This window comes from Eschrichtius robustus, chromosome 7, assembly GCF_028021215.1.
Source record: "Eschrichtius robustus isolate mEscRob2 chromosome 7, mEscRob2.pri, whole genome shotgun sequence".
NCBI classification, from domain to species: domain Eukaryota; kingdom Metazoa; phylum Chordata; class Mammalia; order Artiodactyla; family Eschrichtiidae; genus Eschrichtius; species Eschrichtius robustus.
In genome coordinates this window covers 115,254,562-115,277,332 of record NC_090830.1, presented here as the reverse complement: position 1 = coordinate 115,277,332, position 22,771 = coordinate 115,254,562, and the positions used below count along the sequence as shown (strand labels likewise).

General features: G+C 40.6%; 1 protein-coding gene across 1 annotated transcript in view; it reads right to left on the bottom strand.

The window, feature by feature from the left end:
• The window catches only part of SORCS3 (sortilin related VPS10 domain containing receptor 3), a 602,186-nt gene that overhangs the window by 155,874 nt on the left and 423,541 nt on the right, over window positions 1-22,771 (bottom strand). Inside the window, exon 6 of the mRNA XM_068549046.1 lies at window positions 1,112-1,176. Within this exon, the coding sequence (XP_068405147.1) occupies window positions 1,112-1,176 (65 nt within the window). The remainder of the gene's footprint in view (window positions 1-1,111; window positions 1,177-22,771) is intronic.

Genomic DNA, 22,771 nt, shown 5'->3' with positions numbered 1-22,771 from the left:
TTTTAAAAATAAAAATAAAGCAAATAAAATATATTCCCCAAAGTGCATGTTTCTAGCATACATCTGAGTTTGGCTTCAAAAGCAGTAGATTTCCCATGGACAAAGCACAAGCGCACCCAATACCTGCATCCAGGTCAAAAAGAATCTCCTTATGTTTGTACATTCAACCCATAACCCTATGAGGTGGGCAGGGCAAGGATGAGTATCCTCAGATAGTAGGAAACCAGAGCACAGAGAGGTTAGGGGGTCTCATGGTCTCATGGCTAGTGGGTGGCAGGACCCAGGACCTCAACTCACAGTCCGGTGCTTTGATCTGCTGCACCCCTAAGGTCACTATTATTTCCATGGATTATTTGGCTCTATTTGTGATCTAGAATATGCTAATTATATTTTCATATATTTTTCAGATTTCATATATATATTTTCACATATTTAAGTTGATTTTATCTTTCTTGGACAGGGAAGAGCCCTATAGATACTTGAGTTGGTGCAAAATGATACTTTATCAGTCAAATTCTGTTCAAGATGTAGACAGGTGTACGACGTACAAAGGGGTCACATGTTTGAAATCTTGGATTCCATGGCTGATTTGCGGGGCCAACAGAGGTCTTGCTCACCACTGTATCTCCAGGGCTAAGAATCTTGCCTGGCACACAGTAGGCCATCCCTAAATATTTGCTGAATGAATGAACAAACAATTCTGGAAATAGTTTGTCCAGTTACTTTTTTTTTTTTGTAATCTTGACTATATAAAGGTTTATTTTTTTAAAGCTGGCATCATCTTATTCACCATGTGAATGCAAAATACCACGATGAGCTATGGCCATCCCTATTTGAATTACACTGAAGATGCCAGGAAATGACTAACAGGAGCCTCAAAATTGGTCACATTAACTCCCATCCCCAGAAAATTCATTCCTGAGGGTTTATTTCAATGAAACGTCTCCCTTGGGACTGGAGGCCTCTCCCCTACTCTAGGAAATAAGAGGCACAGGGCAGTAAGGGAGCTCAGGGCTTTTCATCTTCCCAAGCCATTAAAATGCAAATTGCGAGAGGAGGGAGACCTGCAGGCAGATCTCCCGGGGCCCAGCCTGGTGGCCTCAGCACTCACATCCATCAGCTGTCCGCACTTCCATGTGCACCAAGTCCGCCTCCTTATCCAATCCGGCCACCGACCTGGGGAAGGAAAGGAGAGTCAGAAGCTCAGTGACTGTGAGGATGGCAGACAACAAAGTGGGGAACCATTCAGAGTTATTCCTCAGAAAGCCACTTTCTCAAGACGGCCTGTCTTGCACTGTGGGGGCCCACAGAATATGGCGACTTGCAGCCCCTGCAGGGTGGCTCTCTCTAGCAGCTGTCACCTATAATGGTCACAGCTCATGTGTCTTGGAGCAGTGTCAGGGAGTCAGTAACTCGCAAAAAAACATAAAGGAGCACAGAGTAATGTACTCCATAGTAAAGCTGGTCTAAACCTCTGTCCTTAACCCTTCCCCACCTCATACCTTCCACCTCCCCAGTCTTGTCACACCTGGTTATTTCCACCACTTCCTTCCCCTCTGCCCTCCCACTTGGGGTGTGCTACTCCCTACCATGTTCTGCCCCTGGGGAAGGTGGTTTAGCCTCCGTTCTGGCTATCTGCTTCCAGACACTCCTACCCTCCTGAGTTTGGACCTATCTGCCCTTCCTTACCTCTGCCTTGTGAACAATAAATGTTTGGTGACAAACATTCAAAATCTGGTCTAACAGGAACACAATTCTGGTGATAGGAGTGGAAAACCTTAAAGGTCGATGGCCAATAGTCAGAAAAAGGAAGGCTGAGAATCCTGACAAACTAATTCCTGTGGGCCTCCAACCTCCCACACATAAAGTGCAGTCAGCCACCTCCTGCATGAGACATCCAGGCCAGAGTAAGACCCAGAAAGTCAGTTAAAAAGGGCAACACAGACATTAAAACATTCATGCACTAAAGACATCACATAATCCACCCTCTCCAGCAAGCTTGGACTCACAGTCTTTTTACTTTTAAATTTCATTCTAAGATTGGTTTTCTGGTTTTACAGTCCTCAATAGGGAAGAGGCAGCAAGTTAGAAAGGAAAAGGAGAATTTAAAACAATGAGAATCAAGGTACCCAGATAGCAAGACAAATTGAAAACTTATGAAAAACAGACCGAAGAACTCAAAACCCAATCTTCCACATCATAAATCTACTGCGCTTCTTCTGATCCTGAGGCCATAGCTGTTATTATAGCACGGTTCAGTATCCGACATCTCTGCTGAGGGGCTGAAGGCAGAGAACGGGAAGCAGGAGGCTAATGATATCAGTTTACTCTAAGAAAATAGGGTTGCAAATGACCTATGTTAGGAAAAATGAAATGATTTTTATTTGTTAATGATTGTTGTCTTGAATGGCTAAATTTCAGTTACTTTAAAAGTTCATTTATGTAAAATACTTCTTTCCCCCAAAAATACTGAATAAAAGAAGTTTTACTCTAATGCTGTATTTTTTCCCAGTGATCACTGATACACTATCTTTTAATTTTTCCTCACCTCATTTGATGCCTAATGTAAGGAGAACAGGTATCATTAGTTATATTTGACTGACTGGGAAACTGTGGCATGTACTGGGAAATGGATATGTATCTAAGATGACACAGGGACGAGGCCAGAACTAGAGAGACTGACTGACTGACTGACTGAGACTTCTCCATCGAGAGCAGCTCCCAGCCTTCTTGGCTCTTCTCCCGTCTGCTTGCAATGTCCTTTAGATGCAACTCTCTCCCTGCCCCTTTCCTTCTCCAGCTACCTCTCCCCTTTCCTTCAGTGCTCAGTTGGTCTCATCCCTCCAGCAGCCCATCCATCCCTCATCTCACTGAAGAACCTTTATCTGCTTCCATAGCATCCTAACCTTGGTGGTTCTCAAACTTGGCTGCTCACGAGAGCCACTGGGGGAGCCGAGAAACATCCAGATGCCTGGGCCCCTCCCCAAAGCAATGAAATCAAAACTTTTGGGATAAGCTCAAGGCATCCGTATTTTTTTTTTTAATTTAAATTTATTTAATTTATTTATTTTTTTTGGCTGCGTTGGGTCTTTGTTGCTGTGCGCGGGCTTTCTCTAGTTGCGGTGAGCGGGAGCTACTCTTCGTTGCGGTGCACGGGCTTCTCACTGCGGTGGCTTCTCTTGTTGCGGAGCACGGGCTCTAGGCGCGCAGGCTTCAGGAGTTGTGGCTCGCAGGCTGTGGAGTGCAGGCTCAGTAGTTGTGGCGCACGGGCTTAGTTGTTCCGCGGCAGGTGGGATTTTCCCGGACCAGGGCTCGAACCCGTGTCCACTGCATTGGCAGGCGGATTCTTAACCACTGCGCCACCAGGGAAGCCCTGGCATCCGTATTTTTGAAAGCTCCCAGGTGATTTCCATGCACAGCCAAGTCTTAGAACCACTGCTTTGCATGACTCAATCAGGTCGCATGTAATTGCACTTCTGTGAATTCTGTACTTGGATATAAACTTTAAAGAAGTAGGATTCTGTCTATTTATCTTTGAATCCTTGGCACCTAAGTGCCTAGTATATATTAGGTGCTACTGATGTATTTACTGAATTAATGAACAACCCAATCTGCCCATGACAATGACAAAATTCCGATGTGAAACTCACTTGAGGTCAGACACACAGAAGGGCCTATATGGACACCTCTGTTCCTCAGCCTCCCTGTTTCTTTATAAGCAAGTTGGTATTCTTAGAACTAGAGGCCTCTCAGGTATTATTCTTCTATCCTCCCCCAAGGTCAATGGCCGGGTAGGATAGTCAGAATTGGAACCATAATGACAGTCTAACTACGGGCATCAAGCACTACGTTCTTTAACAAAAGAAAAGTCCTTGCCTCTTAGGAGCTTGAAACAAGGCAAACAACACCAATAAAACAAGCACAGAAACTTCTCCTTCATCCAGGATTGCTCACTCCTTTCCACCTATCTAAATCTTATACACCTTTTAAGGTTAAAACCAAGAATCAAGTCCTCCTGGAAGTCTTCCTTGATTACTCTAGCTCTCCCCCCCTTTGAACTTCTAGAGAGTTCGGAATCAAGATTAAACATCCTCTAGCACTTGTATTGTTATTAAGTTGTGTGTTTGTTTCTCTGGAGTTGGTCTTGGCTCCCGAGAGTGGACACCTGTGGTCGTGGTTGGCTTAGTACCCCTACAACCCTTCCATCCTTTGCAGAACTGTTCTACCCAACTCACGCCATGTGCTTTGTCCAGGGTGGTCAATCCCAGGAGCCCATCCCTCTGAACCCCCAGGATGGTGCATGATCCAGTGTGATCATGAGACATCTTGGCTGTGGTGGTCAGAACGTGCCAGGACAGTTTAGAGGACTTCCTCAGGATTTCTCTAACTGAGCTGGCAGGAAAAAACTGCCTTTCCTCTCTGATCATCAGGGCAGAACTCTTGGGAGAAATGTTCCCAGCCTGATAGGAAGAATAGGTCTAAAGGAGCAATGTAGATATACATAGAAAAAGAAAAGAGAGTTGACATTGGGACAGGTAGTTTAACAGAGAGACGGGGCTACAAAGGGTGATAGGAAGATAGTGGGCAAGACAGAGATGAGACAGACACACAGGAAAGAGAGAGACAGACAGACAGAGATTCAGAAAGAAATGGAGAGGGTAGACCAAAATGGCAACACAGGAGACTCCTGAGCTCCCTTCCTCCCATAGATACACCAAATGTACACATGGAGCGATTCCCTCTGAAAGAGATCCAGAAACTAGTTGAGTAACTTCTACACATCAGATGAATGAGAAAATACCCACACCAAAAAGGCTAAGGGTAGAAAAGGGTAGAAAAGGCTAAGACACACTCTCACCGTAAACCCCACCCCTGGCACACGACCACACAATTGGAAGTGAACCATCAACTCTCATATTCTCCCTGAGGAGCAAAGGGTTTGGAGCCCACATCTAGCATCCCAAATTTTAAGACTTGCAACAGAGGGACGGCCCCCAAAACACCTGACTCTAAAAGCCAGTGGGGCTTGTGTCCCCAAGACATAGCAAACAAAGAAGCAATTCTTAATGGGTGCAGGAGCACTGATGCAGCTGTTGCCCCAGGGCTCAGTGCAGAGGGAGCAGGCAAAATCACCCATCTCGCCGTCCTTCCCTGGAAGTGTTATCTGAATACTATAACCGCTGCTGCCTGAGGGCCCGTCTTCTAACTTAGCAGGCTTCTAGGGACTGCATGTGAATCTCCCCAGAGACAGAGGAAGCCGACAAATATCCCTCCCACCTTCTGCCTCGGGTCCTCCCCAGGTTGCCAGTATCTCCCTGGAAGGAGCTCATACATGACTGCACCCCAGCTTTTAGGGCCGCCACCTATGAGATGGGTCCCCAGATTTCCTGGCTTTGACAGCCAGTGGAGCTTCCATTCATGAGTCCCATGGAACTGTAACAAACAAAGAAGCAGATCTTAACAATCTATCTCCCTGAGGTTCAGCACAGAAGGAGCAGACAAAAAAATGCCCAGCTCCCAGTCTTTCCCTGATAAAGGTTTTTATGTGGATACTTTAAAAGTTGCCACCTGAGGCTTCTAATTCAGCAGGCACCTCGGGGCTGTGATCCTCCTCAAAGACTGAGGAAGGTTGCAGACACTCCTCCCATCTTCTCCTTCCAGGCCACTCCAATAATAAAACCAAGTCACCAGTGTCTCCCTGAAAGGAGGTTGTATACATATCTGGCACCCCAGCTCTTGTGACAATTTCATGAAGGATGAGCCCCTGAATCACCTGGCTCTAATAACCAATGGGCCTTACATTCATGAGGCACAAGGACTGCAACAAACAAACAGTTATTAATGGGCACAGGAGCACACCCACCCCTGCAGCTATACACCAACACGAAGCACAGAGGGAGCAGGCAAAAATGTCATTGCCTTGTTTCTCCCTGGAAGGGGCTTAATTACATACTTTCTTAGCTGCTGCCTGAGGGTCCAGCTTCTCATCAGTCTGCATCTAGCTGCTGACCGCACTCCTCCCCTTGATCACTGATAGGTCTTGGCACACCCTTAACTACTGGGAGTCACTAAGGACAAAGAAGGAGGCTTGGACAATCACAAAAGTTTGAGAGACAACTATGAGCTCAGTCAAGCTTATCAATGAGGTTCATCTCCTACAGGAGATCACTCTGTCAAGACTGGGAGACACATCTTGCGCTGATCTATCTAATGCTCAGAGACCAACAGAGAGTCAAGAAAAATGAAGGAACAGACAAATATGTTATGAACAAAAGAACAAGATAAATGTCTAGAAACATATCTTAATAAAATGGAGGTACGTTATTTATCTGGTAGGGAATTCAAAGCAACTGTCACAAAGATGCCTACCAAGGTCAGGAGAGCAATGCATGAAGACAGTGAGAATTTCAACAAAGAGACAGAACTATTAAAAAGTACCAAACAGAAATCACAGAACTGAGGAAGAAAATAATTGAACTGAAAATTCAATGCAGGGGGTAAACAAAAGACTAGATGAAGTGAAAGAAAGAATCAGTGAAGTCTAAGACAGGGAAATGGAATTCATACAACTAGAGGTGCAAAAAAGAAAAAAGAAAAAAAAGAGTGAAGATAGCTTAAGGGACTTATGGGACAACATCAAGTAGACTAATGTTCTCATTATAGGGGTCCAAGAAGGAGAAAAGAGAAAGGGATAGAAAACTTATTTGAGGAAATAATGGTTGAAAACTTCCCTAACTGGGGGAAGGTAACAGACAGCCAGAACCAGGAAACACAGAAAGTTCCAAATAAGATGAATCTGAAGAGGACTACACAGATACATTATAATTAATGTATATGCCCAAAAGCTAAATATGAAGAGAGAATCACAAGAACAATTTGAGAAAATTGAAAAACAATTTGTTACATACAAGGGAACTCCCATAAGACTATCAGCATACTTTTCAGCAAAAACTTAGCAGGCCAGAGGGGAGTGGGATGATATATTAAAAGTACTGAAGGAAAAAAACAAAAAAGAAAAAACCCCTGCCAACCAAGAACATTCCTCCCAGCAAAGTTGTCTTTCAGAATTGATAGAAAGATAAAGAGTTTTCTAGACAAACACTCTAGGAGGTCATCACCACTAGATCAGCTTTACAAGAAATGTTAAATGGAGTTTTTCCAGCTGAAATTAAATAACACTAATTAATAATAGAAAAATATACAAAAGCATGAAATTCACTGGTAAAGGTAAAAATACAGTTACTTTCAGAATATGCTCTTATTTTAATGGTAGTGGGTAAATCATTGATAAGTCTACTATGAAGGTTAAAAGACAAAAATATTAAAGTTAATGAATTTGTTAATTTGTTAATGAATACACAGTGTAAATGATGCAAATTGTGACATCAAAACATAAAATGCAAAAGGGGGGGGGGTACTTTTGTATGTGTTTCAAGCTATTATCACAGACTGTTATAAATAGAAGATGTTTTATCTAAGCCTCACATTAACCACCAACCAAAAGCATACAGTAGGTACACAAAAGAAGAAGAAAAAGGAATCCAAGCTTTCCACTACAGAAAATCATCAAATCACAGAGGAAAAGAGCAAGAGATGAAGCAAGGAAAAACGGAATTACAGAACAAGAAAACATTTAACAAAATGGTAATGGTAAGTCTGACTATCAATAATTACTTCAAATGTCAAAAGACTAAATTTCCCAAACAAAAGACAAAGGATAGCTGAATGAATAAAGAAAACAGGACCTAACTATATGTGCCTCCAAAAGACTCACTTCAGCATTAAAAAAACACATAGATTGAAAGTGAAGAAATTGAAAAATATATTGCATGCACATGGAAAGAAAAGCAGAAGAAGCTATTCTTGTATCAGATGAAATAGACTTTAAGCCAAAAACTGTCCGAGACAAAGAAGGTCATTATATAATAAGAAAGGGGGCAATTCATCACTAGGATATATTATTTGAAATATTTATGCCAATACAGGAGAACCTAAATATATAAAGCAAGTATTAAAAGATCTGAAGGAAGAAATAGCAATACAATAATGTCAGGGGACTTCAAAACCCCACTTTTACCAGTGGATGGATTGTTCAGACAGAACGTCAATAAGGAAACATTGGATTTAAGCTACACTTTAGACCATACGGACCTAACAGACATACAGTAGTCCCCCCTCTTATCCTAGGTTTCACTTTCTGTGATTTGAGTTACTGGAGGTCAATGTGGTTCAAAAATATTAAATGAAAAATTCCAGAAATAAACAATTCGTAAGTTTTAAATTGCATGCTGTATGAATAGCATGATGAAACATTGCACTCGCTCCATCCCACCTTGGAAGTGAATCATCCCTTTGTCCAGCACATCTCGCCCATTACTCATTTAGTAGCTGTCTTGGTTACCAAAGTGATTGTCAAGGTATCACAGTACTTGTGTTCAAATAACCCTTTTTTTAGTTAATAATGGCCCTAAAGTGCAAGAGTAGTGATGTTGGCAATTCAAATATGCCAAAGAAAAGCCATAAAATTCTTCCTTTAAGTGAAAAGGTGAAAGGTTTCAACTTAATAAGGAAAGAAAAAAAATGATATGCTGAGGTTGCTAAGATCTACAGGAAGAATGAACCTTCTATTTATGAAACTTTGAGGAAGGAAAAAAGAAATTCATGCTGGTTTTGCTGTTGCATGTCAAACTGCAAAAGTTATGGCTACAGTGCACAGTAAGTGCTTAGGTAAGATGGGAAAGGCATTAAATTTGTACAATAAGATCTTTTGAGAGAAAGAAACCACGTTCACACAACTTTTATTACAGTATTTGTTACAATTGTTCTATTTTATTATCAGTTATTGTTGTTAATCTCTTACTGTGTATAATTTATAAATTAAACTTTATCATAGGTATGTATGCATAGGAGCAACACATATTATAGAGAGGGTTCGGTACTGTCCATCGTTTCAGGCATCTACCGGGAGTCTTAAAATGCATCCCCCATGGAAAAGGGGGAACTACTGTATATAGAACATTGTATTCAACAGCAGCAAAATCACATTCTTCTCAAGTGCACATGGAACATTCCACAGGATAGATCATATGTTAGGACTCAAAAAAGTCTGAATAAATGTAAAACGATGAAATCATATCAAGCATCTTTTACCAACCACAATGGTATGAAACTAGAAAGCAATTACAAGAAGAAAAAAGGAAATTCACGAATACATGGGGATGAAACAACATGCTCCTAAATGGCCAATAAATCAAGGAAGAAATCAAAAGAGGAATCAAAAAATATCTTGAGACAAATGAAAATGGAAACACAACATAGCAAATCTTACAGGATGCATCAAAGACAGTCTAAGATAGAAATGCATGGCAATAAATGCCTACATTAAGAAAAAAAAGACCTCAAATAAACAATCTAACTTTATACCTAGAGAAACTAACAAAAAAAGACTAAACTAACATAAAATTATTGGAAGGAAGTTAATAACAAAGATCAGAGCAGAAATGAAAGAAACTGAGGCTAAAAAGACAATAGAAAAGATCAGTGAAACTAAGAGCTGTTTTTAAGATAACCAAAATAGACTAATCTTTAGCTAGATTTACCAAGAAAAAAAAAGACTCAAATAAATAAAATTATAAATGAAAGAAGAGACATTATAACTGACACCACAAAAATGCAAAGGCTTATAAGAGACTACTATGAACGGTTATAAGACAACATATTGGACAACACAGAAAAAATGGATAAATTCCTAGAAACATACAATCTACCAAGACTGAATCATGAAGAAATAGAAAATCTGAACAGACCAGTTACTAGTAAGGAGATTGAATTGATAATCAAAAACCTCCCAACAAAGAAAAGTTCAGGGCCAGATGGCTTCACTAGTGACTTTTAACAATCATTTAAAGAAGAACTAGTACCAGTCTTTCACAAACTCTTCCAAAAAGTTAGAAGAGGAAGAAATACTTCCAAACCCATTTTACAAGGCCAGCGTTACCCTGATACCAAAGCCAGTAAAGGATACTACAAGAAAATTACAGAAGATGCAAAGCTCCTCAACAAATGATTTAGCAAACTGAATTCAACAGTAGAGATCTTCCTCAACTCACGCTGGGTTTATGTTCTGATGGACACATGGAAAGTTGAAAATATCAAGTTGAAATGCATTTAACACACCTAAGCTACTGAATATCACAGCTTACCCTAGCCTACCTTAAATGTGCTCAGAACACTTACATTAGCCTACAGGTGGTCAAAATCATAACACAAAGCCTATCTTATAATGAAGTGTTTAATATCTCATTTAATTTATTGAATGCTGTACTGAAAATGTAAAACAGAATGGTTAAATGGATACAGAATGGTTGTAAGTGTATCGGTTGTTTGTCCTATTGGTTCTGTTTCTCTGGAGAGCCTTGATTAATAAAACTTGTTTCTTAGTCCCGCTCCAACTTTGCAGCCCGTTTATCCACATAAGCCCATAACGCACCTTTGTGAGTGTGTCTGCATATTTATCTGCTTAGGCCATCAACTACAAAAAGAATGGGTCTTATTAATATACAACCCATCAGACAGTGAGCTTCCTAAAGGACAGAGACTTTAATTATTTTTCTCCAATATTTTCTACCACACACAAGTCAGGATTAGGCATACCTTCAGATTAAATGATAGGGATAAGAGATTTGTACTTCAAAGCTGCTCTGTCCCTGGATCCAGAGGGAAAGAGGTTAAGTTGCTCAGCTGGCCAGAGGTGGAGCAAAAGATGTTGGGTGCTGAGGGTAAGGAGAATACTCTTGCCCTCGTCTAGCTCACAGAGGAATGCCACTGCCCATTTTCTGCAGTACTGCTGGCATCAGCCTAGAGTCTCTCAACAGTGGCACTGTTGACATTTTGGACCAGATAATTCTTTATTGGGGGGGCTGCCCTATGCACTGTGGGATATTCAGCAGCAGCCCTGGGCTCTACTAGATGCAGTAGCATCCCTGCAGTTCTGACAACCAAAACTGTCTCCAGACGTTGCCTACTATTCCCTGGGGGCAAAACTGCCCCCAGTTGAGAACCACTGCCTTACCTGGACACACTTAGCTGATACCTGAACTCTGTGCCTTCCCTGCTAACAAGGCAGCAAATATAAGCAGGCAGAGATTTCACCTCCTCACCTAGCCCGAACGCTGCTGAGATGCCCACGAACTCCAACTATTCTGGACCACACCATCTCACCAGAAAGCTATCTGACACTTGCCAGGTGGAAGCAGTCAGGTCCCTAATCTTAAAGCCCCACGACGTCCCCACTTCTAAAAACCTAATGCATGGAGCGTGCACACAGATACAGCAAGCAAAGAAATACAATAATATGCAGATATTTAGCGATTTGTTTGTTGTTATTGTGGGGGCGAAGCTGCAAGGCGTAAACTTGTGGAAATGTTTGGAAAAGTGCACGTGGTAATAATGATAAGTGTCAATGGATACTGAGACCATTCACATGCCAGGTACTGTGTTTGGTGTTTTAATTAATTATCTTAATTAGTCCTCAAGGTACCATTCATCTAATTTTCATCTTCAGTAAAATGGGGATAATAAGAAAGATTAAGTAACATACCTCAAGTCACACAATAATAACAATTCACAGATATTGAGAGTACTTTATGTCAGGCACTATTTTAAATGTAAATGGTGATCCCATTTAATCCACATATCAATCCTATGAGTCTGGAATAATTCTTTTTCCATGTTTTAAAAGGGCCCAACTAGGTACTGAAAGCTTAAGCAACTTGCCGAGAAAGTCCACAGCTAGGAAGCAGCAAAACTTGGGCTTGAACCAGCCAGGTGGCCTTGAGTCAGGAGCTTAACCTCCCCTGTAAGCTGACCCTTTCAGCTGCTGAGAGGAGAGACAGGCTTTGAACCCAGTCATTTCTCCCAGAGTTGAGGATCGTAACCATGGTGTCCCATTGCCTGCTCTCCCCATACATGTAAGTCCATCAGCATTGTAGGAAATATAAATGGTGTTGTGTACACATATTCTACATCTCAGAAAATTTTGGTTCTGTTTTACATGAGCTGGGGGTCACTCATACTGGTGATAATCAATAAAAAGAAAATGTTGGGAATAGAAAAAGATGTTGGGCTGACGGTAGAAGAGTAGCAGATGGAAATTTTTGCAGAGAAGCCTTAAGAAAGACAAATTCAGTTGAGGAAAGGAAAACTGGGGACTTGGGCTTGACTCCCTTTTAGGTCTTTGAGGATGGAACGAGCCAAGACATGTATAAGAGGGACTGTGAAACTGTCATGAGTCTATGGGAGGGGATGAGAGGCATGCCTGCTCAGATATGCCAAGCAGGTTAGTAAGTGCCCCTGACACGTCTTCCATCTCTAGCAGCCAAGTTCCTTCACATTTCCAGGACCAAAATGGGGCCAGGGTGGACCAGAGGATGAGAAACAATATCTAGTGCAGAACCAGCCATGGCACAGATCAAGCTCCCTGTGCTTAATGTTTGCGACAAAGGAAAAATGAATTTGCAAGCATCCCACTGAAACCACAGGAAAGGAAACTCCCTGAAAGTTTCTAGAAAGTATCAGATGGTAAAAAGAAATTTTATCAGTACATGTTGTTACTAATGCAAAATGAAAACAAGTCATCGATAGTGCCTTTCCTTGGTTATGTTGTATTCCTGGTTTTAATTAAGTGACGATAAAACAAAATTTAATAGAACAAGACAGAGTTAAAGGATCAAGACCAGATACGAATCTATGAAAGCCTTTATGAGTATCTTTAAATTCCTCAATAGTGAATTCTTCTAACACAGGTTTCTTCTGTAACCTAACACTCAGGATTGGAAAAAAACTAATCTTTTCCAGTGGCTCTTCCCACTCTTCCTAAAGAAAAGAACTAGGATCAAACTTTGTGCAAATTCCCCATCACATTTTGCCCACACACGCCAATAAGGATTTTTAGTTTCCACATCTGTAAAATGGCACTATAATAATACCTGCTTCATAGAGTCAGGGGGTCAAATGAGCTAAGCAGTAAATACTTAGGACAGTGCCTGACACACAGAAAGCATTTTTTACCTTTTAGCTATTATTATTTTTCATTGAAAGGACAGTAGGAACGAGTCTGCTTTCCTGACTGCCTTCTTCCCTCCCCTGTAACTTCCTTCTACATTTGTTAAGTGCCTAATATAGTCACAGCATTGTTCTATGCACTGGATAAGAAAAGTTCTGCTACCAAGGAGCTCAGTTCAGGCACCTTTCTCACTCTCCAGACTGGTTTATATCACAAATCCTGGGAACCCACCCTTGATAAGGGCTCCTGTAAGGCCCCATTGCAAGTTTTTTTTTTTTTTTTTTTTTGCCTATGGGACACAATCCTTGACCTCACCAGCTTTTGCTGGTTCTTTTTTTTTTTTTTTTGATTTATCATCTTTTAATTTTAATTATTTTTAGTTTATTATTATGGTTCTGGGAGTCAGAAGCACAAAGTCAGTCTCACTGGGCTGAAGCTGAGGTGTCAACAGGAGTGGGTTGCTTTCTAGAGGTCCCAGGGGAGAATCCATTCCCCTGTCATTTTCAGCTTCTAGACACTACCGGCACTCTTTGACTCATGGCCTCACTTTTCCATCTTCAAAGCCAACAACACTGGGCTGAGATCTTTGTATGCTGCCATCTCACTGGTCCTCTTGCTGGTTCTTATACCGACATTTCTTTCACAGTGAATAACAGACCATCAATAAATACGTGTCAAATGAATGATTACAACACTTTCATTCAGGCATACAAACTTCCTAAAGCCCTGAGTAAGCCTTCAGCTCACATCTGTGTCTCAAAGAAAACTTTTTTTACGCTCAAAAGCAGGGGTCCCCAACCCCTGGGTCTCAGACCGATACTGGTCCGCAGCCTGTGCCTGAACTATGCCCGCACCGCCCCCGTCTGTGGAAAAACTGTCTTCCACGAAACCGGTCCCTGGTGCCAAGAAAGGTTAGGGACTGCTGCTCAAAAGAGATCTCACTTTCCTGTCTACGTTCCAGATCATTTTTATCATGCGGATTGCTCAACTGGTGAGAAAAGGGAGGGAAAAAATCTATACAGACCTGAATAATGTGTGAAGTGGTTTCCGCCTGGGGATATTTCATTTCATAACAATTACCAAGCTCAGCACCAGCACACAAAAATCATGTGAAACTCTGAGAGGAAGGATTATTCTCCAAAACTGAAAGCCCTCCTGAGTTCTGAGCAAGGACCAAGGACACAGGGAACAAAAGGACATAAGGAGCCATAGCTAAGCCTCCAAGGAGGAAACTGAAATTGGCTCTTGGAACAGCAGGCTCACAGATGTTACGACGGAAGTACCTGGAAAAGGTCAAGCAGCTTTCAAACTTATTTTCCAGCAACCGAACCCTCTGTTCAAACACAGTCTCCAAGTCCTAACACGTGAAATAGGTCAAACAGGAACTTATCAGAAACCGAGAACGGCTCACTCAGACACAACAGTGCCCAAGAGAGCTGGACGCAGCAACTGTAAAACACCGTGATCTCTTTCTACCCCTTCACTTAGTAGATCAGAAAACTGAGCTTCACACAACTGCCCAAAGACACACAGCTAGCTTGTGTCTAGAAGCCTATTTTTTTTTTAAATTAATTTTTATTGGAGTACAGTTGATTTACAACGTTGTGTTAGTTTCTGCCGTACAGCAAAGTAAATCAGTTATACACATACATATATCCACTCTTTTTTTTTTTTTTTAAACATCTTTATTGAAGCATAATTGCCTTACAATGGTGTGTTAGCTTCTGCTTTATAACAAAGTGAACCAGTTATACATATACAATATGTTCCCATTTCTCTTCCCTCTTGCATCTCCCTCCCTCCCACCCTCCCCATCCCACCCCTCTAGGTGGTCACAAAGCACCGAGCTGATCTCCCTGTGCTATGTGGCTGCTTCCCACTAGTTATCTATTTTACATTTGGTAGTGTATATATGTCCATGACACTCTCTTACCCTGTCACATCTCACCCCACCCCCTCCCCATATCCTCAAGTCCATTCTCTAGTAGGTCTGTGTCTTTATTCCCGTCTTGCCACTAGGTTCTTCATGGCCTTTTTTTTTTTTTTTCCTTAGATTCCGTATATATGTGTTAGCATACTGTATTTGTTTTTCTCTTTCTGACTTACTTCACTCTGTATGACAGACTCTAACTCCATCCACCTCACTACAAATACCTCCATTTCATTTCTTTTTATGGCTGAGTAATATTCCATTGTATATATGTGCCACATCCTCTTTATCCATTCATCTGTCGATGGACATTTAGGTTGCTTCCATGTCCTGGCTATTGTAAATAGAGCTGCAATGAACATTTTGGTACATGACTCTTTTTGACCTATGGTTTTCTCAGGGTATATGCCCAGTAGTGGGATTGCTGGGTCGTATGGTAGTTCTATTTGTAGTTTTTTAAGGAACCTCCATACTGTTCTCCATAGTGGCTGTATCAATTTACATTCCCACCAACAGTGCAAGAGGGTTCCCTTTTCTCCACACCCTCTCCAGCAATTATTGTTTCTAGATTTTTTGATGATGGCCATTCTGACCGGTGTGAGATGATATCTCATTGTAGTTTTGATTTGCATTTCTCTAATGATTAATGATGTTGAGCATTCTTTCATGTGTCTGTAGACAATCTGTATATCTTCTTTGGAGAAATGTCTATTTAGGTCTTCTGCCCATTTTTGGATTGGGTTGTTCGTTTTTTTGTTATTGAGCTGCATGAGCTGCTTGTAAATCTTGGAGATTAATCCTTTGTCAGTTGCTTCATCTGCAAATATTTTCTCCCATTCTGAGGGTTGTCTTTTGGTCTTGTTTATGGTTTCCTTTGCTGTGCAAAAGCTTTTAAGTTTCATTAGGTCCCATTTGTTTATTTGTGTTCTTATTTCCATTTCTCTGGGAGCTGGGTCAAAAAGAATCTTGCTGTGATGTATGTCATAGAGTGTTCTGCCTATGTTTTCCTCTAAGAGTTTGATAGTGTCTGCCCTTACACTTAGGTCTTTAATCCATTTTGAGTTTATTTTTGTGCATGGTGTCAGGGAGTGTTCTAATTTCATACTTTTACATGTACCTGTCCAATTTTCCCAGCACCACTTATTGAAGAGGCTGTCTTTTCTCCACTGTATATGCTTGCCTCCTTTATCAAAGATAAGGTGACCATATGTGTGTGGGTTTATCTCTGGGCTTTCTATCCTGTTCCATTGATCTATATTTCTGTTTCTGTGCCAGTACCAAACTGTCTTGATTACTGAAGCTTTGTAATATAGTCTGAAGTCAGGGAGCCTGATTCCTCCAGCTCCATTTTTCATTCTCAAGATTGCTTTGGCTATTCGGGGTCTTTTGTGTTTCCATACAAATTGTGAAATTTTTTGTTCTAGTTCTGTGAAAAATGCCAGTGGTAGTTTGATAGGGATTGCATTGAATCTATAGATTGCTTTGGGTAGTAGAGTCATTTTCACAATGTTGATTCTTCCAATCCAGGAACATGGTATATCTCTCCATCTATTTGTATCATCTTTAATTTCTTTCATCAGTGTCTTATAATTTTCTGCATACAGGTCTTTTGTCTCCTTAGGTAGGTTTATTCCTAGATATTTTATTCTTTTTGTTGCAATGGTAAACGGGAGTGTTTTCTTAATTTCACTTTCAGATTTTTCGTCATTAGTGTATAGAAATGCAAGAGATTTCTGTGCATTAATTTTGTATCCTGCTACTTTACCAAATTCATTGATTAGCTCTAGGAGTTTTCTGGTAGCATCTTTAGGATTCTCTATGTATAGTATCATGTCATCTGCAAATAGTGACAGCTTTACTTCTTCTTTTCCGATTTGGATTCCTTTTATTTCTTTGTCTTCTCTGATTGCTGTGGCTAACACTTCCAAAACTATGTTGAATAATAGTGGTGAGAGTGGGCAACCTTGTCTTCTTCCTGATCTTAGTGGAAATGGTTTCAGTTTTTCACCATTGAGGACAATGTTGGCTGTGGGTTTGTCATATATGGCCTTTATTATGTTGAGGAAAGTTCCCTCTATGCCTACTTTCTGCAGGGCTTTTATCATAAATGGTGTTGAATTTTGTCGAAAGCTTTCTCTGCATCTATTGAGATGATCATATGGTTTTTCTCCTTCAATTTGTTAATATGGTGTATCACATTGATTGATTTGCGTATGTTGAAGAATCCTTGCATTCCTGGGATAAACCCCACTTGATCATGGTGTATGATCCTTTTAATGTGCTGTTGGATTCTGTTTGCTAGTATTTTGTTGAGGATTTTTGCATCTATGTTCATCAGTGATATTGGCCTGTAGTTTTCTTTCTTTGTGACATCTTTGTCTGGTTTTGGTATCAGGGTGATGGTGGCCTCGTAGAATGAGTTGGGGAGTGTTCCTCCCTCTGCAATATTTTGGAAGAGTTTGAGAAGGATAGGTGTTAGCTCTTCTCTGAATGTTTGATAGAATTCGCCTGTGAAGCCATCTGGTCCTGGGCTTTTGTTTGTTGGAAGGTTTTTAATCACAGTTTCAATTTCAGTGCTTGTGATTGGTCTGTTCATATTTTCTATTTCTTCCTGGTTCAGTCTCGGCAGTTTGTGCATTTCTAAGAATCTGTCCATTTCTGCCAGGTTGTCCATTTTATTGGCATAGAGTTGCTTGTAGTAATCTCTCATGATCTTCTGTATTTCTGCAGTGTCAGTGGTTACTTCTCCTTTTTCATTTCTAATTCTATTGATTTGAGTCTTCTCCCTTTTTCTCTTGATGAGTCTGGCTAATGGTTTATCAATTTTGTTTATCTTCTCGAAAAACCAGCTTTTAGATTCATTGATTTTTGCTATTGTTTCCTTCATTTCTTTTTCATTTATTTCTGACCTAATCTTTATGATTTCTTTCTTTCTGCTAGCTTTGGGGTTTTTTTGCTCTTCTTTCTCTAATTGCTTTAGGTGCAAGGTTAGGTTGTTTATTCGAGATGTTTCCTGTTTCTTGATGTAGGCTTGTATTGCTCTAAACTTCCCTCTTAGCACTGCTTTTGCTGCGTCCCATAGGTTTTGGATTGTCGTGTCTCCATTGTCATTTGTTTCTAGGTATTTTTTGATTTCCCCTTTGATTTCTTCAGTGATCACTTCGTTATTAAGTAGTGTATTTTGTAGCCTCCATGTGTTTGTATTTTTTACAGATCTTTTCCTGTAATTGATATCTAGTCTCATAGCGTTGTGGTCAGAAAAGATACTTGATACGATTTCAATTTTCTTAAATTTACCAAGGCTTGGTTTGTGACCCAAGATATGATCTATCCTGGAGAATGTTCCACGAGCACTTGAGAAAAATGTGTATTCTGTTGTTTTTGGGTGGAATGTCCTATAAATATCAATTAAGTCCATCTTGTTTAATGTATCATTTAAAGCTTGTGTTTCCTTATCTATTTTCATTTTGGATGATCTGTCCATTGGTGAAAGTGGGGTGTTAAAGTCCCCTACTATGATTGTGTTACTGTCTATTTCCCCTTTTATGGCTGTTAGTATTTGCCTCATGTATTGTGGTGCTCCTATGTTGGGTGCATAAATATTTACAATTGTTATACCTTCCTCTTGAATCGATCCCTTGATCATTATATAGTGTCCTTCTTTGTCTCTTGTAATAGTCTTTATTTTAAAGTCTATTTTGTCTGATATGAGAATTGCTACTCCAGCTTTCTTTTGATTTCCATTTGCATGGAATATCTTTTTCCATCTCCTCACTTTCAGTCTGTGTGTGTCTCTAGGTCTGAAGTGGGTCTCTTGTAGACAGCATATATATGGGTCTTGTTTTTGTATCCATTCAGCCAGCCTGTGTCTTTTGGTGGGAGCATTTAATCCATTTACATTCAAGGTAATTATCGATATGTATGTTCCTATTCCCATTTTCTTAAATGTTTTGGGTTTGTTATTGTAGGTGTTTTCCTTCTCTTGTGTTTCTTGCCTAGAGAAGTTCCTTTAGCATTTAGAAGCCTATTTTGAACTTCAGGCCAGCCTCTTCGTAGCACACGTGCCTGCCATGAGGAAGTGGCGGGGCTAAACTGCTGTGTGTTTTTCTCTCCTTGTCGATGTGAATCCCGGAGCAAAACCTTCCCCAGAAATAAGAAAACTGGACATTGGGGTATGCATGAGAGAGGTATTGAGGGTAAAACACTGATGAAGTCAAAGGACAATTGCTTGACAATTTGATTCGCTAGACTGTTAAATTTCAAAATAATTTTATCTCAACATGTTTCTCCAATTCACACCAGAAACATTCTCCCCCTTGATGTCTTGGCTCAAACTGCCTCTCCACCTGGAATATTCCTTCTGTCCCACTCTGCATATTCCCCGCTTATGGCCCAGCTCAATACCACTTTCTATGAAAGCTTCCTGACCCTGGCTGGACATTATAATCCCATGGGGACCTTTCTAAAAATACTGAATGCCAATGCACAGATCCCAATTCCATAAATTCTGGTTTCATTGCTCTGGAGCAATAATCCCCTCACATTTTAGTTGCATCAGAATCTTTCTGTTAAAACACAGATGCTGGGCTCTACCCTCAGAGTTCTGGATTTGGGAGGTCTGGGGTGGGGCTCAAGAATTTGCATTCTTAGCAAACGCGTAAATGATATGATGATACTGGTCAGGAATCACACTCTGAGAACCACTAGCCTGGAGTATAATCCAGGAATCAATAGCTTTTAGATGCTCCTGGGTGATAAGGACGTGCAGTCAGAGTTGAGAATCACTCATTAGAGCTCGAAAAGCAACCTTCACGAATCAAGCTGAAAAGCCTTTCCTTTTTATGTATCAGTGGGGTAGTTAAGAACGTGAATTCTGGAATCAGACGCTCTGAGTTAGTCTCAGCTGCATCACTTACTCACCGTGGGATCACAGGCAATTAACTCAACCCCTCCTTGCTGCATTTTTCTAATCTGCACACTGGAGAGATGATAATAGCACCCTTCTCACTGTTTTTATGAGAACTAAATGAACTAAATGCATATAAACATTTCTAATAGAGAGAGGCCTATATCAACACTTAACTCTATATAATGCTTACTATTATAGCGCTCACATTATGTGCAACTAATACTTTTTAAGTGTAACTAATATTTATTGAGTATCTAATGTACCAAAAATTTTATTATCATTTTTTTTTTTGGCTGTGCCACGTGGCATCTGGGATCTTAGTTCCCCAACCAGGGATTGAACCTGAGCCCCTGCAGTAGAAGCGTGGAGTCCTAACCATTGGACTGCCCGGGAATTCTCCTTTTATTATTAATTTAATATGTTATCTCACTTAATCCTTAAACAAAGTTTTGAAATTGGTAGTATAATTTTTTTTTCAGATGAAGAAATGAAAATTTTGAGATGTCAAATTGCCAAATCATTGGTACAGAGTGAGAAAGAGATGGAGCCTGGATTCAAACATGGTTTGTTTTACTGCACCATCAATTATCTGTGTACCTGAATTTTTTTCTCCTTCTTTATTGTACTGTCTTTAAAGACAGGTTCTAGGTCTAATTATTTTTCCACTAGTGTCTAGAACTGTGCCTTGCTCTGTATTAAATATCTGTTGAATAGGTGAATACACAAATGAGAGCAGTAATAACCCCAGCAATATGTTTAAGATAAATGTTAAAAATAGCTCTATAATATGGTGAAACAGACTTCATTCATTCAATTAATCTCTAGGCAATTAAGAAATAAAGCCTTCATTTTTCCATTATTATGCTGTTATTTTCACCATTTATCCTCAAAGCAATATTAGATCTGCCAAATACAGTCATCTGTGATTTTCTTGACAAATGCACGATCATCCTGTGAAAATGCTAGGGCAGTGAAAACTCAGGGATCTTATCCAGCTCAAATGAACATGGCTTCCGTGTCCTGGCTATTGTAAATAGAGCTGCAATGAACACTGGGGTACATGACTCTTTTTGAATTATGGTTTTCTCAGGGTATATGCCCAGTAGTAGGGGTGGGATAGGGAGGGTGGGAGGGAGACACAAGAGGGAAGAGATATGGGGATATATGTAAATGTATAGCTGATTCACTTTGTTATACAGCAGCAAGGAAGAGATATGGGGATATATGTAAATGTATAGCTGATTCACTTTGTTATACAGCAGCAACTAACACACCATTGTAAAGCAATTAAACTCCAATAAAGATGTTAAAAAAAAAATGAACACAGCTCCTCTAGTGGGCATTTTGGGAGCTCTCCTCCTAAATTACAGTAATCCCTGCCTCTGTCAACTGCTGGCCCCTCCCCATCCACAGATTTCTACATGCAGACCCCCACGCCCGTGTCGGTCCCATACGGCTCTGTCCCTTGTCTAAAGCTGATTAGACCAGGGCTAGACCCCCAAGCCAAGCTGGGTCAAAGATATTTGTTTCTCGGGCTTTCAGATTGCTTTGAGAAACTACGGCATGAGACACGGAGCAACTTGCCTTGGACACCTTTACCTGTTCTGCCAGAAAGAAGAGAGAAACAGAGATGGCAGATAGAAAGAAAGCACTCTGTGAGATTCTGGAATAGGGTCCTTTGTGAGATCTAAATGCATTCCTTTTCTGGGATTCTAATAATTGTTTCTCTCTCTCAATACGCTAGCTTAAGTTAGTTACTGTTTCTCGTACCACAGAATCACTATCAACATGCCCCCTAAAAGTTGCTCGGCATGTGCAGGGCCATTTCATGACACTTGGATTAGCCACTATCCCTTCAGCACTCTGGTTCTCCCAGCAAATTAAAAGGGCTACTGACTACTATACCAGTGTTTCTCAAACTGTGGGCTATGACCCACTAGTGGGTCATAAAATACATCTAGTGGATCACAACCCCAATTATTTTTTTATAAAACAAAATGGAATGGAATACAAGATATAAGAGAGCATCTCATGTGGTATACTAAGTATTTTTCATGGAACTTGAAGATATATAAAAAGACATAGGTTTATACAGGGTCATAAGTATAAGCATTTCCTACCAGGGAAGCAGTACTGGAGGAAGAAAGGAAGGAGGGAGGGACGGACGAAGGGAGGAAGGGAGGAAGGGAGGAAGGGAGGAAGGGGGGAAGAGAGGAAGGGGGGAAGGAAGGAACTACATGGTCTAATTTAATATAATATCTTTCTAAATTCTAGATGGCTAGAATGAAATTCAGTGGTCACATGAACTATTTTCAAGACAAGGCATACACACATCAAGAGGTCACTTGAAACTGATGAGGAGTTTGAACTCGACTGGAGAATTTCTGTGAACCGTAGTCAACACCACACAACATGCTGGCAGTAGCAATTTGAGGCTGAGCTTTGGTCACTGGGGTGTTGTGATTGTGCTAACGTAGTGACAATCCATGAGGCTTTACCTAAATACAACTGAATAACTGGTCTGCTAGGAATACAGCCAGTAATCCCTTGGCAAGTACTGACTGAATACCCACTATGTGTCAGCACTTAGGGGACTGCCAGCCAGCCTACCACATGGCCCATTTGTCTGCTGTATACATGTGGGCTATAGCCTAGCATAGTTCTAGTGAACAAGACCATATCATATGACACACCTTAAAAAAGGTTACTCACAGAAGACCTAATAATCCTATTAAACAGACCAAGTACATTGCCACATTTGTAGAGTGGTTGCAGAGAACCGGCAATGCCCTTGTTCCCAGACATTAGATTTTGGAACGTCCATTCTCAGACCCTACTACCTATCTCCTGAGAGTACCTTTAATAGGTA